General features: G+C 37.1%; 1 protein-coding gene across 2 annotated transcripts; it reads left to right on the top strand.

The window, feature by feature from the left end:
• The first annotated feature begins 11107 nt into the window (after positions 1 to 11107).
• Positions 11108 to 15931, top strand: LOC139125819 (uncharacterized). Of its 2 annotated transcripts, XR_011550364.1 has the most exons (5): positions 11108 to 11508; positions 12555 to 12791; positions 13245 to 13386; positions 13706 to 13789; positions 15688 to 15931. XR_011550364.1 is itself a non-coding variant. In XM_070691923.1 (4 exons), the coding sequence occupies exons 1-4, from the start codon at positions 11210 to 11212 to the stop codon at positions 15790 to 15792; spliced, it is 783 nt and encodes a 260-aa protein (XP_070548024.1). In that variant the 5' UTR covers positions 11108 to 11209; the 3' UTR covers positions 15793 to 15931. The 2 variants fall into 2 exon arrangements, 1 of the variants encoding a protein (XP_070548024.1); XM_070691923.1 differs by lacking the exon at positions 13706 to 13789.
• Positions 15932 to 16226: the final 295 nt, after the last annotated feature.

Below are 16226 nucleotides of genomic sequence, written 5' to 3'. Positions count from 1 at the left end.
TATTTCTTCGTTTGTGTGTGGGTTTTATGTGCTGTTTTAAGGTTTATGCGTTTGTAGTTTCTCCTTCCATAATGTGTGAATGTACAATTTCCTTAGATTTGTGGATTTACCTCGTTCTGTTATTTGATGTGGCATGGCCTTGCGACCGTAAATGTGAAACGGTAGTTTTCCTGTGTGGAGTCCATGTTGAACCTGAAAGGCTTAAGGTCGGGTTCTTGAAAGAGTATTTCGAACAATATTTGTCTATTTGGTCACTCCGCACTTCAAATAGTGACGGAATCGTTTTTTGCAAAAAACTCCGGTTGTCCTCCTCAGAATTGAATTCTGTTCAAGATTCGTTTAACTTAGAACATGTTATTTGTGTTCAGCGGATCTAGAAATGTATCAACATAAAATTATTGGGCAAAGAAAGGCCAAAATTAAATACTTGAAATCGATTTGCTAGTTAGAAACTTCTCGTTGACAACTCTTAATCATGGACGCCAAAATAAGGGATGAAACACACGGGATTAAGTATTCAACTGACATAATTGACGCCGCCTTCAACATTATGCTTGCTTTGCATCTATCAGAGGTAAAATAAACAGATACTAAGACTTACATCACTTTATATCACAGCAAAACATTAAGTCTTGCCCCTCTAACAGGCCCTGCACAGACCCTGAAACAATCCTGTGGTACAGGTTTGAGTTAGCATAGATGTCCCTTTGCTGTGGCAGGGGCTGATGTACAGGTCTGTGGCCAGTGTGTGATGACATGGACTATGTGCAGTGCTGTAGACACAGTGATGCGACAATGCCTGAAATTTCTGCCCGTTCCATCACTGTATTTAGAGCACTGTACACAGAAATACGAATACAGACCTGGAACAGGGTCAATAATTTGTTTATTAAATGTGTACACAATTATGCCTGTATTCATTTCTGTAATCAAAATTGGCCCAATTTTCTAAAAATATACACCCCTGAAATCTGAAAAAAATTTCAACCCCTGTAACAGGCCCTACAAATTAAAACTGACACATCACTGTTTATACACCAGTCATGTGGTCACAGCTCTGGATAAACTCAGATCTTACATCACAATATACATTTCTTCAATACCAAGCCTGGTGTAGACCTGTTCGTACACTCACTGATACCTGATAAATTTACCGGTGCAGTACCGTAGGTTATTTCTTAGGGTCTGTTGTAGGTACTGATGAGACTCTGTTACAGGCGTGCACTGGAATCTGCCTGTAGTTTTTTTTTGTTTTTGTTTTTTGTTTGTTTGTTTGTTTGTTTGTTTGTTTGTTTTTGGTTTTGGTTTTTGCTGTTTTTGTTGTTTTTTATTTGCTGTGTTAAAATATGTAGAGAGTAAACAGAGGAATTTGTGACCAAATGATGTCACGAATAATATTGTAATTCTTAATAGTAGGTAATAAAATTTTCTAAGTTTTGTTATTTGACTTCGACTCGGCTTCTTCATCAAGTTACGAAGTTTGAAATAATGAGAGAGAGAGACAGAGAAAAGACAGAGAGAGAGCAATTATATGCGCGTGTGTAAATATTTGTAGTTTCTACATAAAGAAAATATACGGAGATTGAAACAAACACAAACGAATATGTGCGCTTCACTGACAAAGCAATAACAAAGTTCTGATGAACAAATTACTGTTTCTAAACTACAATAAAAGGTATTCACCTCAATGCAATCACTTTTCTCGAAAAGCCTATTATCAAAAAACCTCACACAATTATGGCATATTAACCAATCAAAGGTTAGTATTTGATTTTTGCATTGCAAATTAGGACGGTTCATCATGGAATAATTTGCAATGCACGATTTAAGTACCAACAGCACCAATGATTCACTTTCTAAAAATACTTTGTTTCCAAGCTATGATATAAACTCTGTAAACAACACCCAGGCACTAAAAAAGGGAACCAGTGATTCAATACTTGTATTTTGTCTGTCCGACATACTGTGTGGCACTCAAAACGGGAATCATTGCTTCGATACTTATATTTTGGGGTTTCGACATCCTGCGTGGTTTTGTTGCGAATTCTATTTCATAAAGAAGCTTCCATTTAAAGTTACAAACATCCGTTGGGGCGAAAGATCTTAAGCCATTTGAACTAAAACCTAAGAGACTTTCAACCACAGTAACAGTGTGCTAGATCTTGTTTTCAGAACTGGTTGAACTGGAAGAACTGGTTGTCAGTTAGCGATAGGTCAGAACGTTTGCATACAGGCAAGGAGATCCGTTTGTAAAAGTGCAAAAAGCCGACTAAAATGACAGACCTTGATACCGTAATGGCGGGTTTCATCAGACGTTTAAAGCACCGCCCGCGCAATAGTACAATTTCCATGGGAAACGTCTGTTCAAGCAATGATATGTTTTAACAATATCCAGGATGTCAAAAAAGGAACTTTTGCCCAAATACTTGTATTTGCCTTCTCGACTCTCTGTTTGTGGTTTTACTACTTCTTTATCGTAACGAGCATCATTTCATAACAGACCCCCCGGCCGCACAAAAGATCGTACTTACGTCAGGAAAAGCTTATTTGGAACGAAAACCTGAGAAGCGTTCAGACACAGTAACATTGTGGAGGACTTGTGTTTACAAGAACTCGTTGGCAGCTAGCGATAAGTCAGGCCGTTAGTGCCCAAGCAGCAGTGCGATCATTCTAAAAGCTTGCTGTAGAGACAGACCGTGATACCGTTATGTCGGCTGAGCCAGGTAAGCCCTAGTTTAGTCTTAAGTCAAAATTTGTATAAGAATAATAATGACTGTAATTTTGATGATATATTAAGTGTGGTTACTCTGTAACAGCAATCAGCAAGGTTGTGTAATTACAGTAGTATTTTGGTTAGCAACAGAAATACAAAGTCGTCGGAGTTTTACGTACATGTCTACATGTTGATTGCCCATATACTAGTATAAAAAGATTGGAACTAATTTCGGAGAATTGGATCTTTATAATTTTCTTAATTCTTAAAAGTGTTGGATGCTATATAGCTGGGTATCGCAATATTGTCCATTACTCATAAAAAAGTGCATTGCTTCAACAGAAAAACAGATGGGCTTACATTTGCTGATTAAGCCGACAATAGTTCACCATCCAATTATCCCAAATTATTTCCAATAGTGTTAATAGTAAAAATTGCGATTTTGTTACAATATTCGGCAATCTTTTGATCATGGTACCAGATATTAATTAGTAAAATTTAATGATTTTCTATTCTTACGTCATGTGTAAAGCAGTGCTGTGTGACTGCCGATGGAGAGAAAGGAGTAAATGTGCACAATCGATTAACTCCATCACCAAGCCCTGAAAAGGTATCGTTTTCAAGGACAATTATAGGTTTAATAGTGGAACTCAAAACAAATCCCAGGGGACTAGATATTAGGTTGAGGAAATAGAAAAGAAAAATATGCTGGTAACGGGCCGTTAAGATTCAGAAAAAGAAAGAACCAAAGCTGCAATGTGCCCATATGGTTATCAAAAGAAATGCAAATGGTTTAAAGGTTGTGGAAGGTACACGTATGCATTTGAACTGTTCATAAAATTCTCATAAATATGATGTTATTGCAATATTTAGCAATACTTCAATGTGTGTGGTCAATGTGTTTGTGTGTATGTAAGTTAACCCCAATGTACAATTTGAGTACAACACTGGTAAGAAAATTCATGAACTATTTTTCCTTGTGTTTTTATCTTCATTATTTAATGCTGATTACATTAGTGAGAATATGGTTTTGTTGGAAAAAAGTCAACGTTTTGTATTATTATCACTAGTAGTTCAACAAATGTTTAAATTCTTATAATGAATGCATTCGTTTGTCATATAAAAACAGACTAATCGGCAAACGTCCTGGCCCCTTTGCGCCTGATGCTTCTGAAGGAGAATATTCAAAAATGAACCATATACAATTGTCCCGATGACTTTCATGTAAGTTTTTACTCATAGCGGCAACTTTACATTGCAAAACTATAAAAACAATGCTCGTTATATCTTCTAAACTTTCGTAAAACAACGATTCTCATTAGCAAAAAACCATTCTAAGTTGACGCATTCTTTCGACATTTTCAGTGCACAAATAACCACAACGTGTGTCCAACCTATAACAATTTCACATAGTAATACTAATACTTCGTCGATGGTAAAGATTAATATCGGTTTAAAGCAAACGGAAGTGAAACTAATTCCTTCTACGTGACAACAGTCCTGTTTATTAGCGATAAATCTTATGACGGCTGTAAATTTAATCCAATGTGAGGATACATCGTACGTAACAAAGGTATTTATAATTGAAGTCTTACCACATGCATGCGAGTGAACCAGTCTCTGTAGTCAATTAATTAAGAAATTTCTCAGCTGGTTGAAGAAGTCATAAATAGGTGCAGTAATAGTCAGATCTGAATAAAACAAACAAAATTGAAAGGAAATTCTTCAAAACTATGTTACAAACCCAAACCTTGTGATTCTTTCCTTATCATAAAAAATAACTAAGACAATATTTCATTGGCAATAGAAATCTAATAAAATTGAAGAAATGTTATACCAATAACATTATATTTCCTTTTCAAACAAGGCAAATTGTTGGTCGAACGGATCGTCCCACCACGCGGTGTCATTGTTTGATGTCTGTCCTGACAAACTAATTTGAAAAGGGGAGATGAGCTCTCCAGAATCTAATACAGACCTGTGAGACCGAACGCAGTCGCTAGAGTTTTATCAGAGTCGACGAGATGAGAATGTCGCATGATTGCGAAAATATCAAGATGGTCATCCTTTCAACATTCTCAACTTGATCTCATTTTGCAAAGAACTCAGTTTATTGCTTTTCTATTTATTGCCAACAACTTTCATGATTGTTGATCGGTCAGAATGAAAAAATTGACACCTTCATTTGCATTTTTGTTCGCAAATCGGTGAGAATTTTCAGTCTCACTGGTGATAAGCTCTTATCATACTTGATTCTCTCCGAGGAGTACATACGGTGAGAATAAAATAAATTCACAGAAATAGCGCTGATTATAAAAATGCTATTCTCACCACGAGCGCGAAAGCGTCACTTCTCGCTCCAGTCTCGCAGTTTGTTCCTATATTGAGCTGGTCATGGAAATTATTTTTCCTATGTGTGAGATGGCACTTTGTAACGCTGCGTTTCGGTTTGTTTTGTCAAAAGAACATGGGTAACCATACGTTCATGACATTGTTTAATGGGTTTTTAAAAAAATAGGTCGATGAAGTGATAAGCGAAGTTATTGCAGTACGAGATGGCTGATGGCTGATGGCTGGTTTCACTTAAGGTACTCGCGCCCGTAATATCGCAGTCGATGTGCCCGTTTTACAGTGGTCGATGAAAGACGGCATGGCTTTAATTTGGTTAAATTGCGTCTTTTCTAAAGCAGATTACTTAAAATACTGTTTGAGATCTCATTGTAGACTATTCGAGCAAAGTTTTCGCACAGAAGCGTTTTTACGTGACGACGGAATACACTACTGCAGCAGGATCAAAGTGTTGTTTTTTCTCGTAGAATGAAAGTGCTAGTAGTCTCAAAATGAAAGTTGTTTTCTTGGAAGTGCAACTGGCACTTTTACATAGTAGCACTCCCTGTTTTGAGACATCCCTATACCTATATACCTCTAATTAAAGCCTGATTATAGGTGATTTACTTGTTTGAAGATTACGTGACTAACACTGCATGAAAACCCAATAATCAGATAAATTCACATTAATGAGTTGCCTGTATTATAGTATAATACACGTGAATTCACATGAATCCACATGAAACAGACTTGCTGAATACAAAAAATGGATTCTTGACTGTATTCATCTGTATATGCACCCTTCAGCTAAAATACAGGCAATAATCCATGTTAATACAGTAAGTATTATAGGGGTTTTTATGCAGTGTAATTTCAACATATACTCAATGGAGATGTCCGGCAAATGAGAAACTAGTTTGAATAATGTCGAGCATGTAAAGTGCGGAATACGTGAATTTTCTGAAACACTAAATTCTTTGCCAGAAAATGTCCGATTGAGGTAAAAATCGTTTAATCTATTTGCAATGTCGATGGGTTTTAGAATGAAGTGGAAACCAACTTTTTAAGTTTTAATTGGTAGCGAGGAGTTTACTGTTAACAAGCATTTTCATAATTGACCAAAGTTTCGACGGACTGTTCGAATTGTCAGAAATCAAGTTATTGTGATAATCATCTTGACCGAGAAATCCGACTGTGTGACATTATAACATCAATGTCTCACCACGTGCATAAACATTGAGAGTTATTCTAATGATGACGTATTTTTGAGTACTCTCACCTAATCCGGACACCTGGTACCACCACTAACTATCCATGGTTCATTATGGTCCTACTTCAATTTGTAAATCTCAAATGTCCAATGGACCTGGTAAGTATTACCTTGATGGAAATGATATTGGACCAGTTTAATGTACCATTGTGAATTGCGATGCACAAGTAACTGCAACGAGTCTCCAACCTGTAACAATTTCATACAGTAATACTCACACTACGTCGATGGTAACGTTCATTTCGGTTTAAACCAAGGGGAAGTCAAACTTACCCCTCCTGGTTAGAGCCAAGCAATGAGAGCAGTGTTTATTATGTTTTACCTCATAAAGAAGGTAAACTTAATCCGAATGTGAAGATCACATCGTAAATATACACTCACTTATAATGGAAGTCTCATAACATCACACAATTAAATCGTCTCCATAGTGAATTAATTAGAAATTCTTGGTAGTTTTGCAGAAGTCAAAAGGCTGAATTCTCGCTGTACGATGTAAAATTGAGTATTCGATTAAACAAACAATCGGATCTGGATAAAATTGGTGAAAATAGCTTATTTGAAACAAAAACTTGGAGATTGCAGCCACAGTACCGGCGTGTGTGAACTATATACGGTGTTGTCATGTAGTGTTGAGGTCAGAACGTTCGTGGCCAAGCAAAGAGATGAAGAAATTAATTTGTTCGGAACAGTGTATTTGTTAAATACGCCGACTAAAGAGAAGACAGGCCGCGATACCCTCTTTTTATGGCTGACGCCAGATGAGCGTCAGCTTAGGCGTTAGTATTTCGTGATTTTATATGGAAAATAGCAGCAATTTGGTGATTTTCATCAGTGTGATGATTCGTAAAACCAATAACCAAAGTCATCGTGGGTGTGATTGTGGTATTTTTGGTTAGGAAAAGAAGTACAAGGTCGTGCTAGTCATACGGATACATGGTGATTGATCCGTCAGCGAGCCCTGAAAAAGTATCGTTTTCAAGGCTAACAAGGTTTAATTGTAGGAATCCAACAATCCCAGAAGAATGGATGTTAGTTGTTGGAAATAAAAATGCAAAAATATGTGGATTACGGAGCGTAAAGATTAGAAAAAGGAACACCCTATTCAAAAGCTCTAATGTGTTTATAGTCAAGGTGGTATTTTGGTTAGCAACAGAAATGCAACGGTCATGGATACGTATACATGTTGATTGCTCATAAATGCTCATAAATGTGATGTTGTTACCATATTTAACAATATTTCAACCTAGTTCCAATCGGCGTATTTGAGGAACTTGTTTGTTATCACGGTTTATGTGTTGTAAGCGAATAAGGGTACAACTGAAATGCAACACGGTAAGAAAGTCCACAAACTATTTTCCCTAGTGAGTCTTTCTTGATTGTTACCAAATAACAATAAATATGGTTTATTTCAAAATCCTTTGGTGAAAATATTATCTCAACAATAGTTTGATATTTGTAATAATGAAAGTATTAGCTCGTATTTCGTTTCCTGTATAAAACTACTTAAAATGAGCTAACCGCACTTTGTCATGTTGCGCAGCTGATCTGGAAAGAGCATATTACAAAAAGAAACCATATTCTATTAAATCGCCTAATAACTTTTGTATAAGTATGTACACATAGCGACACGTATACATGTAGTCTGACTATTACAGATTGTCGAACATCTTTTGACAAAACTACACTTCTCATTAACAAAAATATTCTTAGAAGTTATTCTATGCTAACGTATCGTTTGGACAGGTAATCACACAACAAAAAAAAAATCAAACGGAAGACAAAGTAATTTCAACTGGTAGAGCCAAACGAAAATAATCGGTGTTTATATTACACTAAGAAGCCGGGTAAAATAAATCTAAAGACAAGGAACACAGCGTTCACAACACACGCGCTTATAATCGAAACATGGTAGCATTCACACATATAATCCGTCTCCATAGTGAATTAATTAAGAATTTTCTCGGTAGGTTGCGGAAGTCATAAATGGCTACTTCTCACATTTTTTTTATATTATTGACCGCTTTTCACTTCATGCTGCTCGTCTCTTTGTATACATAAGCAACACAGATATTTTTTTGGTTTTTTTCTCAAGTACCACACCGCTTGTGTGTGAAATGCTCCACACCAAGATTATCAGAACACCAAGTAGTTGGCTTCATAAAGTGTGGATTGATCTACTTTGTGATTACACTCAGTTTTCTGCAGTGGGAATGTTTTTCAACTTTGTTTTGTTTAGTAAAGAATAGCTGACCCATTAATAATCCAATCTCTTCTCATCTTTTAGTTCATGAATTACACGAGGCGTGTGCAATTTCTTGGAATAACAAAATCCTATTAGCATTTTATACAATGCGTTTGCAGACACTGGTGTTTGCTATGCGTCCAATCTCAAAGCGTTTGACCTGGCCTAAATGTGGCACATCCACCAAGTAGAAATGAGTATGGGAAACATTGGAAAGTATTTTTTCTGAATTTCTTAAGGTGTTCTTCGGTTGCAATCAAAAGAGGAACCTTCAGATCACTGGAATTAAATCATTTCAAAGAAAAGTGACATTACCTGCTGAAAGATTCCTTTGTAACACTCATTTACTGCTTAAGGTCGTTTTGCTTTCTTAGCTCAGTTGCGATCTTTGTGACCAAGATTTGAAGAGCATGATTTTCAATTGTTTTTGCTGCAGAGACCATGCACGGGTGTTCAGAAGTACCGGCGAAGTACATCGATGCGACAGAGGACCTTATCCCCTAGAAGCATCAGAGAGTTCGGTCGGCACCTCCTTTCTAGCCAAACTGAACTGGAGAGAATCGAATATGACTATTCTATCAATGGTGTCAATGAAATCAGATATCAGATCATCTGGAGTTGTTTAAACGCATTAAAGATGATGCTACTGCTGACTATTGGTTTGCAAACGCTTTACGACGTGTTGGCCTGCGCACCGCAGCCAGGTCCTTCCTATCGGGTATGTCGATTGTACTTAAATTATTCGATTCAATCTTACGATCCACTCTTAGGAGTCATGTCGCTGAACTTTGTCATTGTGTTCAGGGCATTATTCAAACAATGAATTACGTAATATGAGATCGTCGACTCCAAAAATAGAGAGAAATTACCACTAGCTTGTATTACAAAGTGACCAAATATATTGGCCCAGAATGCTACTTAATAAACAGTGAAATCGCACATGTAACGACAGATGCATACCTTACATGTATGTATATGACACGAATAACTTTCGTCACCATTATGTACCTTAGTTTTTGGTAAATTTCATCAGTCGTATGAGACCTCATTTACTAAGAGACAAATGTAACACATATACACAACAGGTATAAATATACACAAAATAATGACAATGGGAAACATGTGCTGTCGGTACATATTACACTTCACAGATACCCGGTTCACCTTTCCTCCCTCCATGGAAGAAACAGGAGAAGCGGGCATAGGCCCAGTGCCATGCAACAACAATGCAAGAACAGAGAAGAGAAAGCCGACAACAACAGGTGACGTCGAGCCGGAATCCGGACAGTAGATAGCGTTCCTGAGAGACGTGGATACAAGGAACCATTGCAAACTTCTTTGCCGTTGCCTGGCAATCTACCTGAAGGATTTCCCTTATGCACAAGACAAACCCTTTTGGAGATGAGAGTACTGGGGTTCTTGTGATATATTTTGCTTATAGCGGTATTATCTTTGCTGATGCCACTAGTTAGCAACCGTGGCGAAATTGTTCTACTGATAAAAATACACCTATGGTATTTTTGTCGTCTTGGTCTTTTCTTAATTGTAATCATTAAAACCTTTGGCGGGATCCATTACGAGGTAAGTTCAGTAAACAAGCACGTGCGGTGGAAATAGGCGTACCATAATGCGACACTTTTCTATTTGCATCTCAAAAGCATGGATATTATGAGTGCAAACGAATTCGAACATTGGTGCCCGAATCGCTTCGAATAATAAATGTTGTTAATTTGTTTAAGAATTGCACAACAGTTTACACATAAACTATATGGAAGTGCTAATGTTCCATAGGTCAAATCACTTTAGGTTACCGGTGAATTGCGGCAGCCTGTCAGAATCTTTGGCGGTAAAGGGCATAAAGAGTGTTTGGTAAAGATACGCAGCCAGTACAAGGATATCATCATACACATGCAGAACCGAGAGAAGTGCTAGTGCAGGTAGGTTAATGCTCCAAGTGACCTTAAAACACTGCAAGTGACCCTTAGAAAGAACAAATACTGTTACAACAGCAATGCAAACCAAAAAGACCCAAGAATATGCAGACTCGGATAACAGAGATTAAATTACGATGAAAGACGCAAAGGTCCGCCCTTTTGTGTGCTTGCGGGAGATATAACCGTTGTTTAATATAAATTTAGAGTGAAAGAATCCCTTATTCCCTAATGGATTCAAACAAACAACCTACTCTACCTACTTACCTGGCAAAGAACTGAAAAAAACAGAAGTTATACAAATGCTCGGTGAAACCCCTCCTAAAGCATCGTTTCAAAAACCGAAAACAGACTTCAAGTAATGCAAGTTTTCACGGCAATGGTTAACTGGTCCACATAGCTGTATATATCAAGTACAGACAAATGTATGAGCACAGCATATGTCCGCATAACTTTTAATAAAGCGCTGAATAAATAGCCAAACATGGTTAAATAAATGCCCGCAGGATTCAATTGATAACAGGAGAGCAAGAGAGAGAGAGAGAGAGAGAGAGAAGGAGAGAGAGCGAGAGAGAGAGAGGAGAGAGAGTGGTTTTTAACTTTCTCGGACATGGCTCATTCATAGTTCCACTGCCCGTAATAAGCCACGCCCCTCTTGGTTACTGTTGCTACGCCCCACAAGCTTTGAGCTTGTGGGAGGTTGACCTCACAGAATGTAAATAAACATGGCCGTGAAACGAGATTTGTTCAGCGACAGCCTGCGCAATGTTCCTGACGACATCTCAGTCTGTTATCTACCAAATTTTCAAAACCTTTCCAAGAAGTCACAGGAAAAGGGTCTAAATTACTTTTCTCAAGGTTATGTCCATGACATTAAGATAAACGATCATAACGCAACTGAAGTAAACATTATTGCGCGGTGCTGGAGATCGATGAGAAAATCAGAGCTTCCGCACAACATCGATATCTCCATTTCGACGGCGGAAAGGAAACTGGCGAATGCCAACTGTAGCTGCAAAGCAGGGTGAGTTGTTTTATTTATTCATTCTATTTAAACTTTTCATATTTCCACGAAAAAAAAATGAAATTCAAATTTTGCTCGGTGTCGTCTGTCAGTTGACAAAAGGCGCGTACGTCTAATAGTATCTCGTCTGCTGCACGTCAGTGTATATTATGAGATGAGGGCCTACTCCTACATGAACAAAGTGAGGCCCGGCCTTCGGGTTCGATGTCGTAATTTGCGTAGAAGATACTTGTTTTACACAAAAGAAATCGCTGTTTATCGTAGAAGATATCAGCTCTTCATTCCAGAAACGGATGTGTCTCGCACGAGCATTGTTGACGACATCGATGACAGACGCGGTGTTCATACATAGCCGGACCGCCGGTGCTGGCATCGACAACTGCACTGTGACCCGATTTGTGTCACTCAATGTCATTTGCTAGTAATACCTTTATCTATCACCCTTGTCGTCCAAACAAACTCAAATTAAGCTTGATGTGCACAGTCACGGTTTTTGCTTTCGTGAATTTGAAACATTTATGCTTAGTATATCCTCAGTGTGTCAGAACTTGGAAGTTGTTTATTTGGGTAGCGGGCAACACATTTATTGTCAAGTATACTGTAGCCCTGTTCATAATAATAGAAAACAATTGGAATAAAAACTTTTCCCAAGGAAGTTTCTGTCCTGCAAATTCCCTTAGATCGTCCATATTTCATCATGTTTATGATTTATTTCAGTCTGTAGGGGAAAAAGCGAGGGCTTGAAAGTATTGAAATATTAGTCCAATTTTATTACAGCAGGATTGTTTTTTTGTGCATACAATACGGGAAAGGATACAAATAAATAAGATTTTTGCAGGAGCTCTGGTCATTTCAAGGGCAGTTTATCATAAAAGTGTTTAGTCATCACTTCTCAATAGATATTTTGTGGTGGGTAGATTTATTCCATCAGTGTTTAACCCGTTTCTCGAGTTTTCACAAAGAATCTTTTGGTATGTGATACCATACCTTTTTGTATTTTTTTACACAATTTTTAAAACAATCTTGTCCTTTTTCTTATTTTCTAGTTTAAGTGGTCACTGTTCGCATGTTATTGGGCTACTGAAATCATTACAAGGTTTAAAGCTGCACAACTTTACTTCAGTACCAACCCAACTCAGTTGTACTAGTATACCACAGCAATGGCATGTTCCAAGGGGGCCAAAAATAAAACCAGTCCCCTTGAACCATGTTGTTGTAGCTAGGCAGGTAGCACAGTCAAGGAGACGGCGACCTATAGTGTGCCACATTGATCCTGACAGAAAGTAAGTTTATATAAATACACCTTGCAATAACTGGGAGTATAAATGATAGTGATAATTTTAAATAGTGTGATGGAGCTTCGAATAACATATAAGCAAATTTTGATGGTCACCACACTCTTTGTACTCAGAATTTTTCCACAAGCTCAGCCTTGATGTAGGTATGTCTAAGTTTCCCATGATTCAATCTGATTTCCACAGGATGTCAGCAGTGAAACAGAAAGTGACTAAAATTTGAGATTTCTGACAAGCCTTTGTTGACTCTTTTTTATTTTAGTGCCCAGGCAGGGAGTGCACAGTATTAATGTACTGTTCATTTATTATATGTCATTAGATTTGGTTGACATTTTCTAGAATGGACTACACTGTGTCCATATTGATAAATTATATGAACATGCATTATGCAGTATAATATACTAAGAAAAAATGAATTCTGATAATAAAATTTGTTTCCAGGTTGCCAAATGTAACACCAGAGGACATTGGAGTTTTGCAGGGAATCAAAGGCACTCCCTTAGAATACACACTATCACAAGATGCACCTGTAACTCAATCTCCTTTTGGTGAAGTACAGCTGGGATCCATCTTGTCCTACCAGGTAAGTAACTTGTCAATTCACCCCCATTTCTCCCATTTTGTGTTTCCGATAACTTTACCTACTTGACTTTGACTCTTAACTTATGGCTTTCAAGCAAGTCCAATGAGATTTTAGAAATGTACAAAAACAAAGGCATTTTGGACAAAGGAAAAAAAACTTTTTCTCCCTACCCACTCGCACTCCCTTTTTGGGGGACCTGTTACATGAAACACACAATTTATAAAACCTAATAATATATTATGAGATTGTAGTGACACCATATCTAGTGACATGAAAAGACAACCATATTATAAACAAAAAAATACATGTTTTATTTCAGGTTTTTCCTTTTACAAACACATCCTGAAATAGAGTTAAATAGCTACAAACAGTCCAAATGGAATTAATCTTTTGAAAAAGAGAGGTTGGTATTGTTTCAGCAACAATTTTAAAAGTTTTCACTTTAGCTATCAGTCTCTCAATGTGAATTCTGTGCTTGGCTATTTCCTCTGTAACTTGTGTTTCTCTAATAGTCATATGAGAATTGGATAATATGAAAGGTGGAATATTTAACTGTAATCCAAGTTCAGCTAGCTCTCTATGAATTGTAAATCCCTTATCTGCCATGACGGCATCCCCCCTTTTCAAATATTCATAATCTAATAATTGTTTTAACAAATTAATGAAACCACTATCTGTAGAAATCTGGACATCAGAAATGCTCCCAGTAAATAATTCTGAAACAAAAACTAATGATCCACTAGGATCACATCCAATTAAACTTTTCAATGTAGTGTTAGATTTATAGTCACTGTACAACTGACTTTGGAGAACTAATGCATTTGGCGCTTGTGTTTTCAACTCGGTGCAATCAACTATGACAATTGTGGAACTAAAATCTTTCTTAAAATCTACTGGCATATTTTTTATAATTAAATCTCTATGTGGCCAAATACTGAGTTGACCAAACTTCCAGTACATATGATCAATCCATGTGTTGAAAATATCCCCAGCTGACTGCAATCCAATCTGAAACCTAACTGCCAAGTCTCGCAATCCAAAATTATGTCGAAGACGACAGAGACACAGAAGCAGACAATCTCTATTGGTTAGGCTTCTTATATCAATTCTTTTTTTCTTATAATTTAATACTGAATTTTTTGGTAAAAGAAATGTAAGTAATGCAATAAATCTAACATAAGTGAGTCCAGTGTAATACTTGAAAAGTCCTTTAAGTTTCTTCTGTTGCGTAAGTATGACTGATACACCAAATTTACTATTATTAGAGATCACTTGTTTTTCAGTTTTCTTATTTTTGTCTGACAGCCTGGAATTGAGTTGATTGATGATGTCATCTTTCTCCTGGAGTTTCTGTTCCAATCTGGATATCTCAGAACTCTGGGCTAGCAAATCAAGAGGTGATATCCCTGAAAAAAAAGAAAAGAGGGAAAATTAGTTTTTCACATTCCTGGTTCCTGGGAGTGTGAAACAGAGTGTGTGGGATTAAAAAGACTCTCACATCTCAATGGACTTGGGATAAGATTTCTCAAATGAGTTGGATATTTGGTCTCACATTTTCTTGCTGCTTATGTGAGACAAAATATACCAACTTATGTGAGAAATCTTATTCCTAGTCCATGAGATGTGAGAGTCTTTTACTCACATAACTAAAAATGCTCATATCTCATACTGGAAAGATTGAATGAGTGAAACACTGAATACAGCAGTGTTGTCTAAGTCACTTGAAAGTCACATGTAGTACACATTGGATAGTAATTTGCTCATCTTGCTGGTCATGAAACATTTAGTATCCATTCAGTGCTTTTGTCACATGATCTAAGAGATATCTCAGAGTGTGGGATTGATGTGCCCCACACTCCCTGTGAACCACCAGGAATGTGAGAACAATTTACCCATACTCCAGTCTGAGATGTCTTCAAGATTATGTGACAAGAGCGCTGATGGATATAATAAATGTTCCATGACTAGCGCATGAAACAATATCCAATGTCATGGTGTGTACTACAAAAACTTTGACTTTCAATAGTGAAGTGACCTTGCTATAGGGTCAATGTTTCACTAATTCAATGAGTTAACACATATTGGTCATGTGAAAAAAAGAATCTCACACACTATGGACTTGGGATAAGATTTCTCATACGAACTGATGATATTTTTCTCACATATGTCTGTGGCTCGTATGTGATAAAATATCTCCAAGTCATGAGAGAAATCTTATCCCAGATCCTTTAGGGTGTGAGATTCTTTTACATATATAATGTACTTCAAATTTATCCCAGTATAATTAATTTTTTCTTGTAGATGAAAAATATGAAGACCACGAAGCCATTGAACGGTTGTGAATGTGGACCATCACTTTTTCCAATACAGCACCTGTCAAGCTTCCAACAGAATTTCAAAGCCTGAATGAAGCCTTTGAGCAAGTCGACCCAGAAAACCTTGAACTACAGACTAGGGGTGAAGCTGGGTTTAACAGTTGGCAAAATGCAAGAGCTTGTCGAGTGACTGCTTCAAATTTTGGCAGAATTTTAAATCGGAAATCAGTCCCATCAGATAAATTCTAGATAGTTTGTTTGAAAGAAAATCAATCTCAGCTATTTCTCTTGAATATGGTAAACGCAATGAATCAAAGCAAAATCTAAGTATTTGGATGTATTCAAAAATAGACACATACATGAATGTGGTCTGATTGTAAATAAAGAGTTTGGATTTTTGGGTGCAACACCAGATGGTAGAGTATGTGATAATGGTAGGTGTGGAGTGATTGAGTGTAAGTGTCCTTATAGTGCGCGAAATTTGACTATTGATGAGGCTATCAACAAACTTCCCCATTTCATGCT

This window comes from Ptychodera flava, assembly GCF_041260155.1.
Source record: "Ptychodera flava strain L36383 chromosome 3 unlocalized genomic scaffold, AS_Pfla_20210202 Scaffold_26__1_contigs__length_13983176_pilon, whole genome shotgun sequence".
NCBI lineage: Eukaryota > Metazoa > Hemichordata > Enteropneusta > Ptychoderidae > Ptychodera > Ptychodera flava.
The sequence above is the reverse complement of the archived record's forward strand: the minus strand, read 5'-3'. Positions and strand labels throughout refer to the sequence as shown.

Excerpts from the sequence above, each read along its gene's own strand:
- LOC139125819 (XM_070691923.1), top strand. The coding sequence starts at position 11,210 with ATGGCCGTGAAACGAGATTTGTTCAGCGACAGCCTGCGCAATGTTCCT. Across the intron at positions 11,509-12,554 it reads AACTGTAGCTGCAAAGCAGG|TTTAAGTGGTCACTGTTCGC; the intron begins GTGAGTTGTTTT and ends CTTATTTTCTAG. Across the intron at positions 13,387-15,687 it reads GATCCATCTTGTCCTACCAG|ATGAAAAATATGAAGACCAC; the intron begins GTAAGTAACTTG and ends TTTTTCTTGTAG.